The following is a 15,310-nucleotide window of genomic DNA, read 5'->3' on the forward strand; positions in this document are numbered from 1 at the left end:
TTTTAATACAACAGACTATGTGAAGTTCACTGATAGGGACTCAGACTCCACATAGTTTCCTGAAGGAAACACCGTTTGTTGAGTTCCATTGCAACATCAAAACAAACAAAAAAAGATATCCTTAATTATTTGAAACTATCAACACACTCTTCCCTTTTCTACTGACACATCTGTATGAGGCTGGATTTTCCCCACATACTTCACCAAAATAACACCACAGACTGAATGAAGCAGCAGCGATGAGAGTTCAACATTCAAGAGACTTCCATTAAGCCAGACATTAAAGAGGTTTGCAAAAATGGAAAACAATACAATTTTTTATTTGTTTTCAAAATTTTTTTTATTTGTGTTACGATGCAATGGGTTTATTATTACTTTTAAGTAAATATTTTAAAAATTTCCCAGTTTTAATTTCTAATATGGTAAATATTGAAAGATATGATCATTTAAATTAAAGTCTTTTGGAACCCTCAATAGTTTGTAAGACTCTAAAGTAGTCCTGAGACCAGAAAGTGTGAGAAGTCCTGTACGAACCACTGAATTTTCACATCACCCTACGCAGATAACAACCATCATCCTTCCTTTGTAGACGACAGTAGTAAGCACAGACGTTATGTAACTTGCTTACGGTCACATGGCTCGAGGCAGAGTAAGAGCTGAAATTCAGGGAGTCTGAGCCCTTCACTACTTTATTCTTTCCAGAAAAGAACAGAAGACATTGACCTCAGTAAAATGCACTAACTCTTTTGGGAGCATAAGAACACTATTCAGTTAAGTTCTAGCAAAAATGTTCTAAGTGGTACTTTAAGAATCCGGGTGAAGGGGCGCCTGGGGGGCTCAGTGGGTTAAGCCTCTGCCTTTGGCTCAGGTCATGATCTCAGGGTCCTGGGATCAAGTCCTGCATCGGGCTCTCTGCTCAGCAGGGAGCCTGCTTTCCACCTCCACCCCCACCCCCGCCTGTTGCTCTGCCTACTTGCGATCTCTCTCTGTCAAATGAATAAAAATAAAATTAAAAAAAAAAAAAAAAAAAAAAGAACCTGGGTGAGTAACCCAGCAACGTTCAGCTCCAGGTACCACGAAGGAAATTATATGCATTAATTCCAACTATATTACATGAATATTATAATAACAGGATATAATAAATTACATGAATATGATCATAAGGATAACAAATAATCACTGAGTACTAGCCCTATGTCAGATATTTTTCCAAGAACCTACCATGGATTAAGTCACTGTAACTCTCAAACCAACTCTGGGAGGTAGGTGTTAATATGTCCCTTCTATAGATAAGGAAACCGAGGCAGAGAGAGATTATGAAATGTAACCAATTGCTAGTGAATCACACAGCTGGATTTCAATCCCCTGCATAGTCCATTCTCTTAAGCATTTCCTTAAAACAAACTAATCTCCAAAATGCTGATATTCCAAATACTCTAACAGGAGTTCTCAAACCTCAGGATGCAGCACTATCGCCTGGAGGGACTGTTAAAATACAGACTCCCGGACCCCGCCCTGATTCAGTAGACCTGGCTGACGTGGGAATCCAGAACTTTCATTTCTAATCAGTCACCATGCTTATGCTGCTAGCCCAAGGAACGCATTTTGAGAATCACGGCTATACAAGGCAGCAATTCAAGGATTCAACTGAACAGGCACATCTGTCATCAGGTGAAATAAATGGTAAGAGGTCTACCAGCTGGGTGAGGGCTCACAGTTCTCTAGATCTTTGCTATCATCTGATATGTAGAGTTGGCATTTGTATAAGTATGTCCACTGGGATACACATACTAAAAAAAATAATTCACTGTTTATAGGCAATTCAAAACTAACAAGACATGTATTATACTAGCTAAATGTGCAACTTTACTGGTATGTTACTCATTCATCCTTTGGGTGTGAGTATAAGGAGTAATTGTTGGGACGCCTGGAGGCTCAGTTGGTTAAGCATTTGCCTTTGGCTCAGGTCATGATCCCAGAGTCCTGGGATCGGGTCCCACATCGGGCTCCTTGCTCAGTGGGGAGGCTGCTTCTCCCTCTTTCTCTGCCAGCTGATCGCCCTGCTTGTGCTCCCTGACAAATAAATAAATAAAATCTTAAAAAAAAGGAATATCTGTTAATTATCTTGTGTCTGAACTAATAGTGTTTGTTTTTCAAATAGACACCTTTCTTCGTTACAAAAGGATAATAAGTACCAGGTGAAAGAAAATCAAATTTAAGAACTACTTATTTATGCCTTCCATGTACCAGAAAGGTCTTCAGCCAGAATATTCCCATTCTTAGGGATTTTTATTGAAGATGTTGTCCTATACTTATATTTGCCCACAGGTGACATGAACATGATCTTGACAAAGTGGAATTAGGTTACAATGTTATTCATCCATCTATCCATCCATACCACTAGCCTGAACACGAGATCCCACAGTGAACACAGAGCGTTTCCTCAAATCAACCACTAACAGATATGAAGCAAAACTAGCTTCCGTCAAAAGGATACTGTAGTCACCTCTTCAATCGTAACCCCCACTTCAGTAATGGAAATAAATATATAGATACATTCTTACCTCCGTAATCTGGGCAACCCGATTGGCTTCATCATCTGTCATTTCTGAGAGGCATTTTGCTACACTGACATACAGCTCTAGATCATTTCTCTGGCAAAGAAAAATTACAAGCATGTCAAAACACGAGGTAACATAACAGATATTGTCTCCATGTTCTGACGAATTACTAGATTTACTTATTTCCATGAACAGCAGCTTATGGGACATTAATCAAACCAAATATATGGCCAATTTTTATCATTAAAAAAAAAAAAATCTTGGGCGCCTGGGTGGCTCAGTGGGTTAAAGCCTCTGCCTTCGGCTCAGGTCATGATCTCAGGGTCCTGGAATCAAGTCCCACAGCCAGCTCTCTGCTCAGCAGGGAGCCTGCTTCCTCCTCTCTCTCTCTGCCTGCCTCTCTGCCTACTTGTGATCTCTCTCTGTCAAATAAATAAATAAAATCTTTAAAAATAAAAAACAAAAAAAACACATCTTTCTGGGGTGGCGTGCCTGGCTCAGTTGGTAGAGCAGGTGATGCTTAATCACAGAGTCATGAGTTCAAGCCCCACACAGGGCACAGAGCTTACTTAAAAACAGAACAAAAACCACCTTTCCTATTATTTTATTTGTGTGGCTGTACTTTTTTCCTCTTATCAGAATCCATCGTTCCAAAGAGATGTTTTAATTTCTTTGTAAAACTACAATTCAGGAATCTGTTGGGGGAGGGGAAAGGCTAGGATTACATCACTTGATATAAGCAAAATACTGGACATTGTGCCCAAAGAGTCTCCAGGCGCAATGTGGAAGCACTTCTGAGCCTGCTCATCTTCTGTATTTGGTAGAAGGCCCAAGGGCGTATTTCCTGGTGTAGCACTCGTTAACCCCGCAGCTAAGCTTGCTCCCAACTTTGGTTCTACATATTCAACCTCAATTTAGATCTTGGAAGCGAACACATTCCTCGTGAAAAATGTGGTTATTTCTTCCTAGCCTTCCTGCCACATTTTTAAAACATACACCTCCCTGCTTTGCCAAAAGGGCTTTCAAAAATCCCAAACATAAATCATTGGGAGTGTAAATATTTTTGTTCCTCACCCGAATCTTATTTGGCAGAAGGTCGAAAATATTTCCAGTAGCTTCAGAGAGCAGACTCCAGAGGTGGTGGGTCGGGCTGGGCAGCTTCATGGCCTGACCCAGCCCCTGCAGGGCACTCGCGCGCAACTCAGCCTGGGCAGGCGGGGAAGCTGCTCTAAAAACGGGCACCATCACATTTTCAACGAAGCCCCGGATCTGTTCGTCAGAGACGTGTTTTACCCACAGAGGCGTGGACACCAGGAGGTACTTCTTGATATTCACCTGGAAGCAAAAGAAAAGAGGTCGGAAACAGGCACATCTGGGTTCACGGTGCTCAAAACCTTGAGGCTGTCCCCGTGTTTGAGGGTAGGATGAGAGAAGAAAGGTTCGCGTTACTTCTGGCCCCACAGGGCCCCCAGCCTCATGGTCCAATGGGCCGCTGATGAATGCAATTTTGGCTGCTGCTGCCAGGACTTGTGACCCACGGTGCCTCGTGGGTATAGACAGCATCTGCCAATCCACCCGTGAACCACTCCGCTTAAGCCATGGGTCTTTTTACGGGGAGGAAAATACTGTGCGACTTCTCGACGTACATGACAGCTGCTATTCTGTCTTAAAAGATCACATTCTCTGGCAAGCACCAAAATCCTGAAGATGAAAAAAGGCTCCTCTGTAGGAAAGAGACTCATCGGAATACCTGATATTATTAATTTCTTCTTCTAGGAAACATAAGGAAATCAAAAGGACTGGCATGCCAGAACCATTGCTGACCACACAAATGGGGACATGACCTTGGCTTCCTAGAGGTCATGAGAGCTGAAAAGGGGGCAGGGTTTGAAATAGCTGTGTGCCAGACATGTTAAGAGAGGAGGCCGAGAAGTTCTTAGGAACACAGGTATGCTACCAAAGGAGCAGCGAGTCGGAAAGAAGTGGTCTTAAAAAAAAAAAAGGAAAGAAAACCTGACACGGCCCAGTAAATTTCAAAAAAGTATCAGCGTGGTTGCATGAGTTAGCTAAACAGCTCGCTGGAAAGAACATGCCATTCCTGATCTTTTTTGTAAATGAGAAGGTATATAATTAAGAAAATGAATTCACAAACTTCATTTGTTCATTAACGTAGATAATAAGAGAGTCCACAATCATGGACAAATGCCAAAAATATAACAGGGAAGTGGGAGGAGAACTAAATTCTAGAAAGATTTTTGAGGTATTTTTGAGGTATACCTGACTCAAAAGGAAGGAGGGGTTCATAGAACAGTGTCTTAGACACAGACTTTGGAGTCAGCCGGACTCACTCCTGTTTATTAGCAATATAAACTTTGTTTAATTGTAACCTGCCGTAGTTTATCAACTTGTAAAATGGAAACAAAAAAACTCGACTTCTCAGAAATGAAATAAGCCAGGCATGAAAGACTTCATATTGTATGATGTCTTTCTAAAGAATTTCTAAAGCTTATATGAAATTGAAATTTATTAGGAAAGTTCTCTAAAAGGAGAAAAATTATAGAGACCAAAAACAGATCAGAGGTAGCCCGGGTCTGAGACTGGGAGTGGGGATCGTCTCCAGGTGGGGACAATGCAGTTTTGGGGGGATGACAGAAATATTACTGGGGATGGACGAAAATGTATAAATGTCCTGGAACTCATCAAATTGTCGCTCAACACACAGCCATACTTTATGGACTATAAATTATAACTCAAGGTAGAAAAAAGAATCTGCCAGAATTGAAGAGAGATTCAATCTGCTGTCCAAAAGTGCTCACTGAGCGCTTACAAGTAGCGGGTACCTAGCAAGCACTGGGTACTGGCAGCCGGATGGGAGGTGCTTGGGCCAGACACCTCACGGTCATTGCTGACACGAGAACGCAGCCCTCAGTCCGTCCCCCTTCAATTAAGGAGCACTAGAATACATAGCAGAGCTTAGAAGATAAAAAGACGGGACAGGAACTGAAGTTAAAAGACCGAGGAACAAATATGAGAACTTTACACTATTCTCAAGGAATTAAAGCTTCCTGAAGAATAACAGGATCAGTTAATTTAGGATCAATTGGTAAACCTCTAAGGAATCATGGGATGTGGGGGGTTTTGGCTTTGTTTGGTCCTAGCTTTGAATATATTCAAATTTATCCGATTTGTTAATTTTGCATTTTTAAACCATCTCGCTGCTTCTTAGACACTGGGCTATGCTGCTTCTTCCTCAGCACTTGGCCCAAGACAAACATCCCGGCAGAGATGTCCTCCTCCTTCATCTATACCCTCCCACCTACATTCCCCACCGCCGCCCCGCCTCGGGCCTCTAACTTGATGCCTAACAAAACCTTACCGAGCCTTCAGGGCCCACCTGAATTGCTGCCTTTTCTGTGAAAGGGAGGGATCATATATGGATTTGCCATTCTCTTAATACCTACCGGACCAACATACTGCATATCCTAGAGATAAGCCGAGGTTTCAATAACACCATGATTTTCTAGCTGTACGATCTAGAGAAAGGAACTTTAATATCTCTGACCATCATTTTCCTTTTTCGTAATCAACGGGAGCCGAAAGCATGAACCCCGACGGCTAGGGTAGAGGTCTGAATCACACACTGTCCCAGTCTGCTGGCCAGCGACTGCCAAGGCCCTGAGATTTAGAAAGTCACATCTGTCCACTCTTGACTTTGAGAATGCACACACAAATGAGCGCTCCTCTCCCCCAAAAGAGCCATATCCGCCTGCTGCCCAGCAGCCTTAAATTCGACTTACGCTCAGACCGTGGACCAGCGGCGGCATCACCCACAGTCCCAAGAGCGCAGCTGCATTCTGGGATGACTGCGCCTGTGTCACCGTAACTTCAAGGCACAGTTGCTGGATCTCTTCCCCTGTGGAGAAAGAATAGAGGCTAATACAGCTGCTCCTGGGACTCACCGGCAGGCTTCCATGTCTCAAATCAAAGCACCCGCTGGTACGACTTCTCCCAGTAACAGTACTTGAGTGAACCAAAAGATATGCCAAGTGACCTTGCCACTATGAAGCAAAGATTGTACCCACTGGCAGCAGAGGGGTAAGTCTTGGAACTGGCAAGGGCCATGATCTTGCTCAGGAAATTTCTCTTGCGATGTCCTAAGAAATCTAAAGAATCAAATACTAAGAAAAACTTGAGAAAATTCTAGATAAACTCCCTGTCTCTGTTTTCCCCTCCTCGCCACCTTTCATTCTGAAGACAGAGAAATCTGTTTATGTCCGGAGGGACTTAAAAATGTAGCCACATGGGGCGCCTGGGTGGCTCAGTGGTTTTAAGTCTCTGCTTTCGGCTTAGATCATGGTCTCAGGGTCCTGGGATCGAGCCCCGAATCGGGCTCTCTGCTCATCGAGGAGCCTGCTTCCCCTTCTCTCTCTGCCTGCCTCTCTGCCTACTTGTGATTTCTCCCTCTGTGTCAAATAAATAAATAGAAATCTTAAAAAAAAAAAATGGTCACCACGTTCTCTTGCAATCCAGACTTTTACTAGCCCAATTCCCATCAGCAGGCATGTTTTCCCAACCAGATCGTTTCTTCTTTTTTCTAAGGATTTACACTAAAACATGAATATTTTTAATACAGCACATCATAACAGGGGAGGCTCGGGAGAACATACTTTTCAAACAAAATCTCCAGAAACATGGTACGGTGACATCGTATGTTATAGAGGTATTAGGTTCAAATGAAAGCATTTAAGTGCAAAAACTGTGTATAGTCAAAATCATCTCTGATTCCTTTCCGTTGTACATAAATTACAGTTTACAAGTCTTTCTGCATATCCTATGCAAGCGAGCACCCCACTGTAAATAACAGAACGAACACGGCAAATACACACACGCAGAGTAATACAGCACTGTTAAAAAGTGGTTCTCCCCACTCTTTTTCTTGAGATGGGGGGACAAGTACATGGGATTCAATCTGCATACACTAACATCATAAAGGAGGCCGCTGGGGGTGAATGACAGGTGTGCGCTCCCTCTGTCTCTCCTCACAAAGTATCTGTGGTAAAGAGAGCCTCGGCCCTTAAACATGCCCCCATCCTAATGCCTGGAGCTGTGGCTATGTTGTATTACCCTGCTTGGCAGAGGGACTTCTGAGAAGTGACAGAGGTTAAGGACTGCTGAGATGGGGAGATTATCCTGGATTATGCAAATGGACCCATTAATCACATGAGTCTTTAATGTGGAGAACCTCTCCTGGTTGTGGGACCAGAAAGAGAACAGTGTGAGGTTTCCGCTCTCCACTGCAGGCTTTGAAGAGGAAGAAACCAGGGCGGGGTGGGGAAAGACAGGACACAGGACAACACAAGCCAAGGAATGCGGGCAACCTTTGGAAGCTGGGAAAGGGAGAGAAACGGATTCTTCCTGCCTTCGTCTGCTTGGGCTGCTCTAACAAAATATCACAGAACAGCTGGTTTATAAACAATAGAAATGTGCTTCGCATCGTTCTGGCAGCTGGAAGTCTAAGATCAGGGTGCCAGGATGGTCGGGTTCTGGTGGAACCCTGTGTTCCCGGCTGTAGAATGCCAACTCTCGCTGTGTCCTCACACTGCAGGAGGGGCTAAGGAGCTCTCAGGGGCCTCCGAGGGCTCCACACTCATGACCAACTTACCTCCTAAAGGCCCCACATAACACACTAGGGATTAGGATTTCAACATATGAATTTTGGGGGGACAAAAACACAGACCATAGCACTCCTCAGGGCATCTAGGAAAGAACGATGCCATGGCCAAGAACCATGCTGGACTTCTGATCGACAGAATTATAAGCTGATAAATGTGCAGTGCTTCAAGCCACTGAATCTGTGGTAACTTGTTCCAGCAGCAACAGAAAACTAATGCTCCATGCCATAGGGCGCTTCCTTGAATCCTAGAGCTCTCACTGTGCAGTTGGATGACCATCAAACCGGGCTTTCTGGGACCTGCACCACACACGCAGCAACAGGCACACGCCAGCCAAGTACTGCTTTGATGAGCGCACCTGGCCTGTGTCTTTAGACCTCCTCCTCCTGCTCAGCCTCAGCGATCTAGAAAGTGACTCGGTGGAAGTAACCCAGCGCTTGCATCCAAGAAGACAAACCTCAAGATCCCAAAGGTCTCTCCAGTCACCACCGACTGTGACCCAGAATCTCTATTCAGGTCACATCCTAAAAGCGGGGTCCGAAGGCCTAAAAACATTTGATATTTACCAAAGTTTAGCCTCAGAAGTGGAGAGAGGAGCGCAGCCCAGTTCACAGGAGGATACTGGTAGCTTTCTCCGACAGCTGCGATGGGTTTCATCACGACTTTGAGAAGGGAAGGAGGCACAGACTCGGGACCTGCGACAGAAAGGAAACAAAATTAGTGAGACACCTTGACAGCACCGTGAGAGGGGGAAATGCCAATTTTCCCTCTTTCCAGTTTCAAACGATTTGGCGGCACAGCTGCAACTGCGGTCAGGCCTTCAATCCTGTGCTCTCAGTCTCAACCCCGTCTGTTACGGAAGCCTGCTCCTTCTGTCCTTCTCTTTCCTATTCGCCTCCAGTTGCCCCCTCTCATCTGGACAGACGCACCCCACATTACTACTTAGCGGTCTTCCATCCTCGCCTGTGGGTACTTCATCCAACTTTTTAAAAAGAGCAACTGATCCACATGATTGCCTCATTACTCATTCACTCACTTCCAGAAAAGGAGGGAACTATTGCCTCCTTGGGCATAGTCCCTTCAAACGACCGCGAAGTCCCTCAGTGCCTGTGGCCCCCTCCCCCTAGCACTGACTCTGCAGCCTGGGCCATGGCTGACGGCTCCAGGGGTGAGCACCTACGATACAGCTAATATCCAGATTAATCAGTTATCTACAACCGTTCATAGCTTTACCAAAATTTTTTAAATTTAATTTTTTTCAGTGATCCAAAATTCATTGTTTCATTGTTTACGCACTTTTTTTTTTTAAAGGAGGATAATTTGAAAACGACATGATGACACACTGGAGTAATTATGAGTGGAGCCATAAGACACAGTCAGGGTCCGAGTAGCCACTGAGGGCCATATAAAATGAAGTTCGAAGGGAGCCAGAAATGATGTGCAAAAAAGTAAAACAGCGAGGAGAAACAAGAGCAGGGGGATCAGAAGGGAAATCAGCATCAGCAGGAAGAGCAGCAGACTCAGGAAAACCATCAGTAGGAAAAGGAAAAACAGATAAGGATCAGCAGATAAGCAGCAGAATCAGCAGCCACTGAAAGAGGATGAAGCAAAAGGGTGGAGTCAGCAAAAGGAGCAACAGCTGCAGAAAGGACAAGCGCAAGAGAAGAAGAAGCTGAGGCAGAAGAGGCAGCACGATCAGCAGGGACTGAACAAGCGGGAAGCTGAGGTGCAGACAGAATCTGAAAAAGGAACAACAGCTGCAGAAAGGAGAAGCACAAGAAAAGGGAGAAGCTGAGGCAGAAGAGGCAGTACGATTAGCAGGAACTGAACGAGCGGGAAGCTGCGATGGGGACAGAAGCTGAAAAAGGAACAACAGCTGCAGAAAGGAGAAGCACAAGAAAAGGGAGAAGCTAAGGCAGAAGAGGCAGCACGATCAGCAGGGACTGAACAAGGGGGAAGCTGAGGTGCGGACAGAATCTGAAAAGGAACAACAGCTGCAGAAAGGAGAAGCACAAGACAAGGGAGAAGCTGAGGCAGAAGAGGCAGCACAATCAGCAGGGACTGAACAAGGGGGAAGCTGAGGTGGGGACAGAATCCATAAAGGGAACAAAAACTGTAGAAAGGAGAAGCACAAGAAAAGGGAGAAGCTGAGGCAGAAGAGGCAGCACAATCAGCAGGGACTGAACAAGGGGGAAGCTGAGGTGGGGACAGAATCCATAAAGGGAACAAAAACTGTAGAAAGGAGAAGCACAAGAAAAGGGAGAAGCTGAGGCAGAAGAGGCAGCAAAATGAGCAGGCACTGAACAAAGGGGAAGCTAAGGTGGGTTCAATCAGCAAAAGGGCAAATGCTGCAGAAAGGAGAAGCACAGGAGAAGCAGCAGCTGAGGCAGAAAAGCCAGCAGAATCAGCAGCCCGGGGAAGAGGGGAAGCAGAAGTTGGGGCAAAGTCTGCTAAAGGATAAACAGCTGCAGAAAGGAAAAGCATAGGGAAAGAGGAGAAGCAGAGGTTAAATCAGCAGAAGAGTAGCAGAATCAGCAGATGCTGCATATGGGAAAGGAGAAGCAGGGGTAGAGTTTTTCTAGAGATGATACACAAAGGACCAATAATCATTTGGAAAGATGCTCAACATCCCTAATCAGTAGAGAATTGCAAATCAAACCACAATGAGATAATATCTCACAATGAGATAACATCCATTAAGACAATTACTATTTTTAAAAAAGGAAAGGAAAAGAAAATAACACATGTTGGTAAAGATGTGGAGAAACTAGAGAAACTGGTACCCTTGTGGACTGTCGGTGGGATTATAAAATGGTAGAACTCCTACGGAAAACGGTATGATGGCGCCTCAAAAAACTAAAAACAGAACTGCCATATAATCTAGAAATCCCATTTCTGAGCAGATGTTTGTACACCACTGTTCACAGCAGTACTATTCACAATGGCCAACAAGCAGAAGCAACCCAAACGTCAGTCAGTGGATAAATGGAGAAACAAAATATAATTGATACACACATGAAACAGTAGTCAATATTAAAAAGAAAGGCAGGGGCGCCTGGGTGGCTCAGTGGGTTAAAGCCTCTGCCTTCAGCTTGGGTCATGGTCCCAGGGTCCTGGGATCGAGCCCCGCATTGGGCTCTCTGCTTAGCCGGGAGCTTGCTTTCTCCTCTCTCTCTGCCTGCCTCTCTGCCTGATTGTGATCTCTGCCTGTCAAATAAATAAATAAAATCTTTAAAAAAATACAACATAAATGAATCTTGAAGACACTATGCTGAATGAAATAACACGGTCTCAACAAGACAAATACTGTACAAGTCTCTTTATATCAGGTATTTAAGTGGTCAAATTAAGAGAAACAGAAAACAGAATGACGGCTGCCAGGGGTAATGGGGCAGGAGAAAGGGTAGACATTATTTAATAGGTACAGAGCTTCAGTTTTGCACGATGAAAAACATCTGGAGATTGGTTTTACAACAATGTGAATATATGTAACACTACTGAACCATATATTTAAAAATGGTTAAGATGGTGGGATGCCTGGGTGGCTCAGTCAGTTAAGTGTCTGCCTTCGGCTCAGGTCAGTTCCGAAGAGTGGAGAAGCAAGGTGCAAAGCGTATAGTGAAGCGAGGTTGTGTGTAGTTACATATAGTGCAAGCTGCTGGTGCAAGACGGAACAGGCACCTTCAGTAATGGAGCTTATATTCTAATGAGAGGACAGACACACCGACAAGGAAAGAATCAGGTGTGATAAAAATCAAAATGCTGTGCTAGGAATTAACAGGTTGGCCATTCCCAGAACACCATCCTGGTTACACACATGGGGCAACTGTCCCTATACCATGTGGGCAGCAAAGCAGACATGACATACAGAAAATGAAGCTGCATTTTTGGGGTCATTTTGGCATGTGATTCTCAGAAACGTCCTGATGAACTAGCAGACAGGACACAAAAATCTGTGCATAGAACTGCTTTTCTCTCCTATTAAGGGCATGAATCCAGTTTTACATTGGAAATCATTAATTCGTAAGCAGATACCTTTAAATTCTTTTTCTCAGGCCAAGTGTTTTCAAAATTACATAACACTTTATTCCAGGTCCTTCTACAGAATTTACTACGGAAATTTTGTTGTTTCTAGAGGATCTAGGGAATCAGGAAAGACAGACACCATGTGCTCTAACATCAGGACCCAGTGCAAAATATGACCATTTCACACATGCGCACACAAAACCACACCCTATTTTATTGCTTACACAACAAGCTCTTGCACTAACAACTTGCACTATATGTAACTACACACAACCATGCTTCACTATACACTTTGCACCTTGCTTCTCCACTCTTTGGAACTAACCTGATGCACAAGCAAGAGTCAGACACAAGACCTTGAAGCAGGAAACAGAGGCTTGAAAATCAAGTAAGTGCTACCACACAATAAATCTTCCCTTTTAAAAAAAGGGCAGAGCATTGGTACTGAGAGGCGTAACTAGAACCACACAAAATTTTCCGCTATATTTGCAGGGAACTAATTCTGACACTAACTGGAATGAAAGGAATTATAGTAACTGTTAGGAACGGAGAAAATACTTGGCAGTTCCAAGCACGTGGTGGTTGGGGGCGAGGTGGGAGGGTATGGAAAGAGGGGGAGTCCCCAAATGGGAGAACACAGTCACGTGGTTCACTCCCCAGAGATCTTCAGTGCTGGACACAGGAATCCAAGTCTAAGCAAAGGGAATGGTTAGCTCCCTTCTTGGCTGTGCTTTGTCTTTCAAGCAAGAGCCTTAGATAAAAAGAAATACTGGAATGCTTTAGAGAGGATGGCTTTGGAACTGAGAAGGCCTAACAATCCTTGTTAACAGGATCCAGATGTTTTAAAATCCAGATACAAAGTTGCTTTAAATCTCTCATCCAGTTGACAGCCTCAAAGAACCTTGATATAAATGGCATATCCGAACATAATGCATTACAACAGGACCCATTATCACACATACTTTAGCTACACAGAGGATCACATCTCAATGCCACAACACACATGTGTAACCCCTCCAGTAAAAGTCTGGTAACAAGCAGTCGGCTGACAGCCGGTGGCGCGTCTATTCCCCATCACGGTGTGCTGTTCGCGTAGTGTGGACATGTCATTATTTTCTCCATCTTCAGTGTTGTTTAGAAGCACTTAGCTTAGAATTGTCTAATACACGTGCATGCACATACACACACAGACACACACAGAGCTATAGATCAACCAATATTTGAAAATGATTAAACGTCAATATTTGAAAATGAAATGATTAAATGTTCTCAAAGCATTTAGGATAAAACACCTATGTTCTTCCTGCCCTTGAGGAAATGACAGTCCAATGGGAAAGAGAGACTTTAAATAAAGAGCCAGAAATAATTAAGAAAATAACTACTCCTATGTCAAGTACTGTGAGAAACACTGGAAAATGTAACATAAGAAATCCAGACTAGTCTGGAAACACCGAATGAGGAAAGGATATTTAAACCAAGATGGAAGGGGTCACTAGGACTTTTCTAGACCAAGTCCTCAGAACACACAGGTAGAGATAATAACAGCATGGCTTAGTTGCAGAGACGAGGAGATGCTTCGCCCCTGCCAGAAACTACTCTAAATCCAGACAGTAGTTAGAAACAGCTGTTCTGAGAGGTCAGATACTCAGACTTGGTAGGATGTTCTGTAGAAGCACGTCAACAACATTCAGAATTTATCACTACAATAACATCCCCAGACCCCTTTGCACCAGGAAGGCTCCCAAGCAGGGTGGCTGCCCATTGGGGATCAGGACCCAAGAGGGGAAGGTGGCTTCCACAGGGCTGTGGCCCAGTGGGGACAGCAGATTGTTTGCATACAGGGGGACTCCACAAATGAGGAGATATATGGAGAAAAATGGAGCCGGTTTCTCTCTCTCAGGGAAGAGAGTTACAAATATAAAAAGAGGGGAAAAGTACAATGAACCCTGTGGTGTTGAACTGGAATTAGAGATATTGGTATAAACTAGTGACTTTCAATGTATATAGTGAGATACAGAAATGAATATAGATATGAGAGTGACAGAGAGAGGGTGTGTGTGTCTATTTCCTAACAACTGTTCACTGAGAGAGCCTGGGGGCAGTGATCACCTCAGGAACAAGAAGAATTTGTACCCAGATCTTTTTTTCGAAGTATCAGTCCCCACTAAAAGGAAGCTGAGCTACGTGGCTGTTACAGAGCTGAGGATAATACGAGATGAGCCTAGCAAGTCTTCTTGGGCCGCAGTGAAACAATGTACTCACAGAACGATGGGGTCATGTCAAAAGGACACAAAGCCAATTTAAAGAGGTTCTCACTGATTAAATATGGAACAATATGAAAGTTGAAATAATGAATAATAGAATAGCAAATAACTACATGAAATACAATTTTTGTGTGGGATCAAGACCCATGTCCAGCTCCCTGCTCAGCAGGGAGACTGCTTGAGGATTCTCTCTAAAATAAAAAAAAAAATTAATCTTAAAAAAAAAAAATCTCGGGGCGGGGGTGGGAGGTTGGGGGAACCAGGTGGTGGGTAATAGGGAGGGCACGTATTGCATGGAGCACTGGGTGTTGTGCAAAAACAATGAATACTGTTACGCTGAAAAAAATAAATAAATTTTTTAAAAAATCTCTATTTCCCTCTGCTCTTCCCTACCCCCATTCACGCTCTCTCAAAAAAAAACCCCAAAAATAAAAAAACCACCAAAACCTCCCAAAAAACGAAAAACAAAGAACCAAAAAGCATGTTCAAGTCTTGAAAGGTGAAGAACGACTGAGGAATTGTTCCAGATTGAAGGAGACTGAAGAGATAGGACATGTAAGCGCAGTGTGACATTCTGGATTAAATTTGTTCTCTGCTAAAGATATCACTTGGATGGTCAGTGAAACTTGAATAGGGTTCTCTGGCTATTTTCACTTTTTTTGGAATCATTTCAAAACAAAAAGTAAGAGGAAAAAATGTTCAAATCTTGGAGGTGCCTGGCTGGCTCAGTCAGTAGCGTGTACTACTCTCGATCTCATGGCTGTGAGTTCAAGCCCCACAGCCCCAC

At 43.8% G+C, this 15,310-nt stretch overlaps 1 protein-coding gene across 2 annotated transcripts in view; it reads right to left on the reverse strand.

The window, feature by feature from the left end:
* FOCAD (focadhesin) overlaps nucleotides 1-15,310 on the reverse strand; it is a 301,972-nt gene that overhangs the window by 15,339 nt on the left and 271,323 nt on the right. For both annotated transcript variants that reach the window (XM_046023020.1, XM_046023019.1), the window contains exons 36-39: nucleotides 8,800-8,928; nucleotides 6,359-6,474; nucleotides 3,636-3,896; nucleotides 2,565-2,654 (exon numbers count right to left, since the gene is read on the reverse strand). In XM_046023020.1, coding sequence (XP_045878976.1) covers nucleotides 2,565-2,654; nucleotides 3,636-3,896; nucleotides 6,359-6,474; nucleotides 8,800-8,928 — 596 coding nt within the window. The remainder of the gene's footprint in view (nucleotides 1-2,564; nucleotides 2,655-3,635; nucleotides 3,897-6,358; nucleotides 6,475-8,799; nucleotides 8,929-15,310) is intronic.

This window comes from Meles meles, chromosome 11, assembly GCF_922984935.1.
Source record: "Meles meles chromosome 11, mMelMel3.1 paternal haplotype, whole genome shotgun sequence".
Lineage (NCBI taxonomy): Eukaryota > Metazoa > Chordata > Mammalia > Carnivora > Mustelidae > Meles > Meles meles.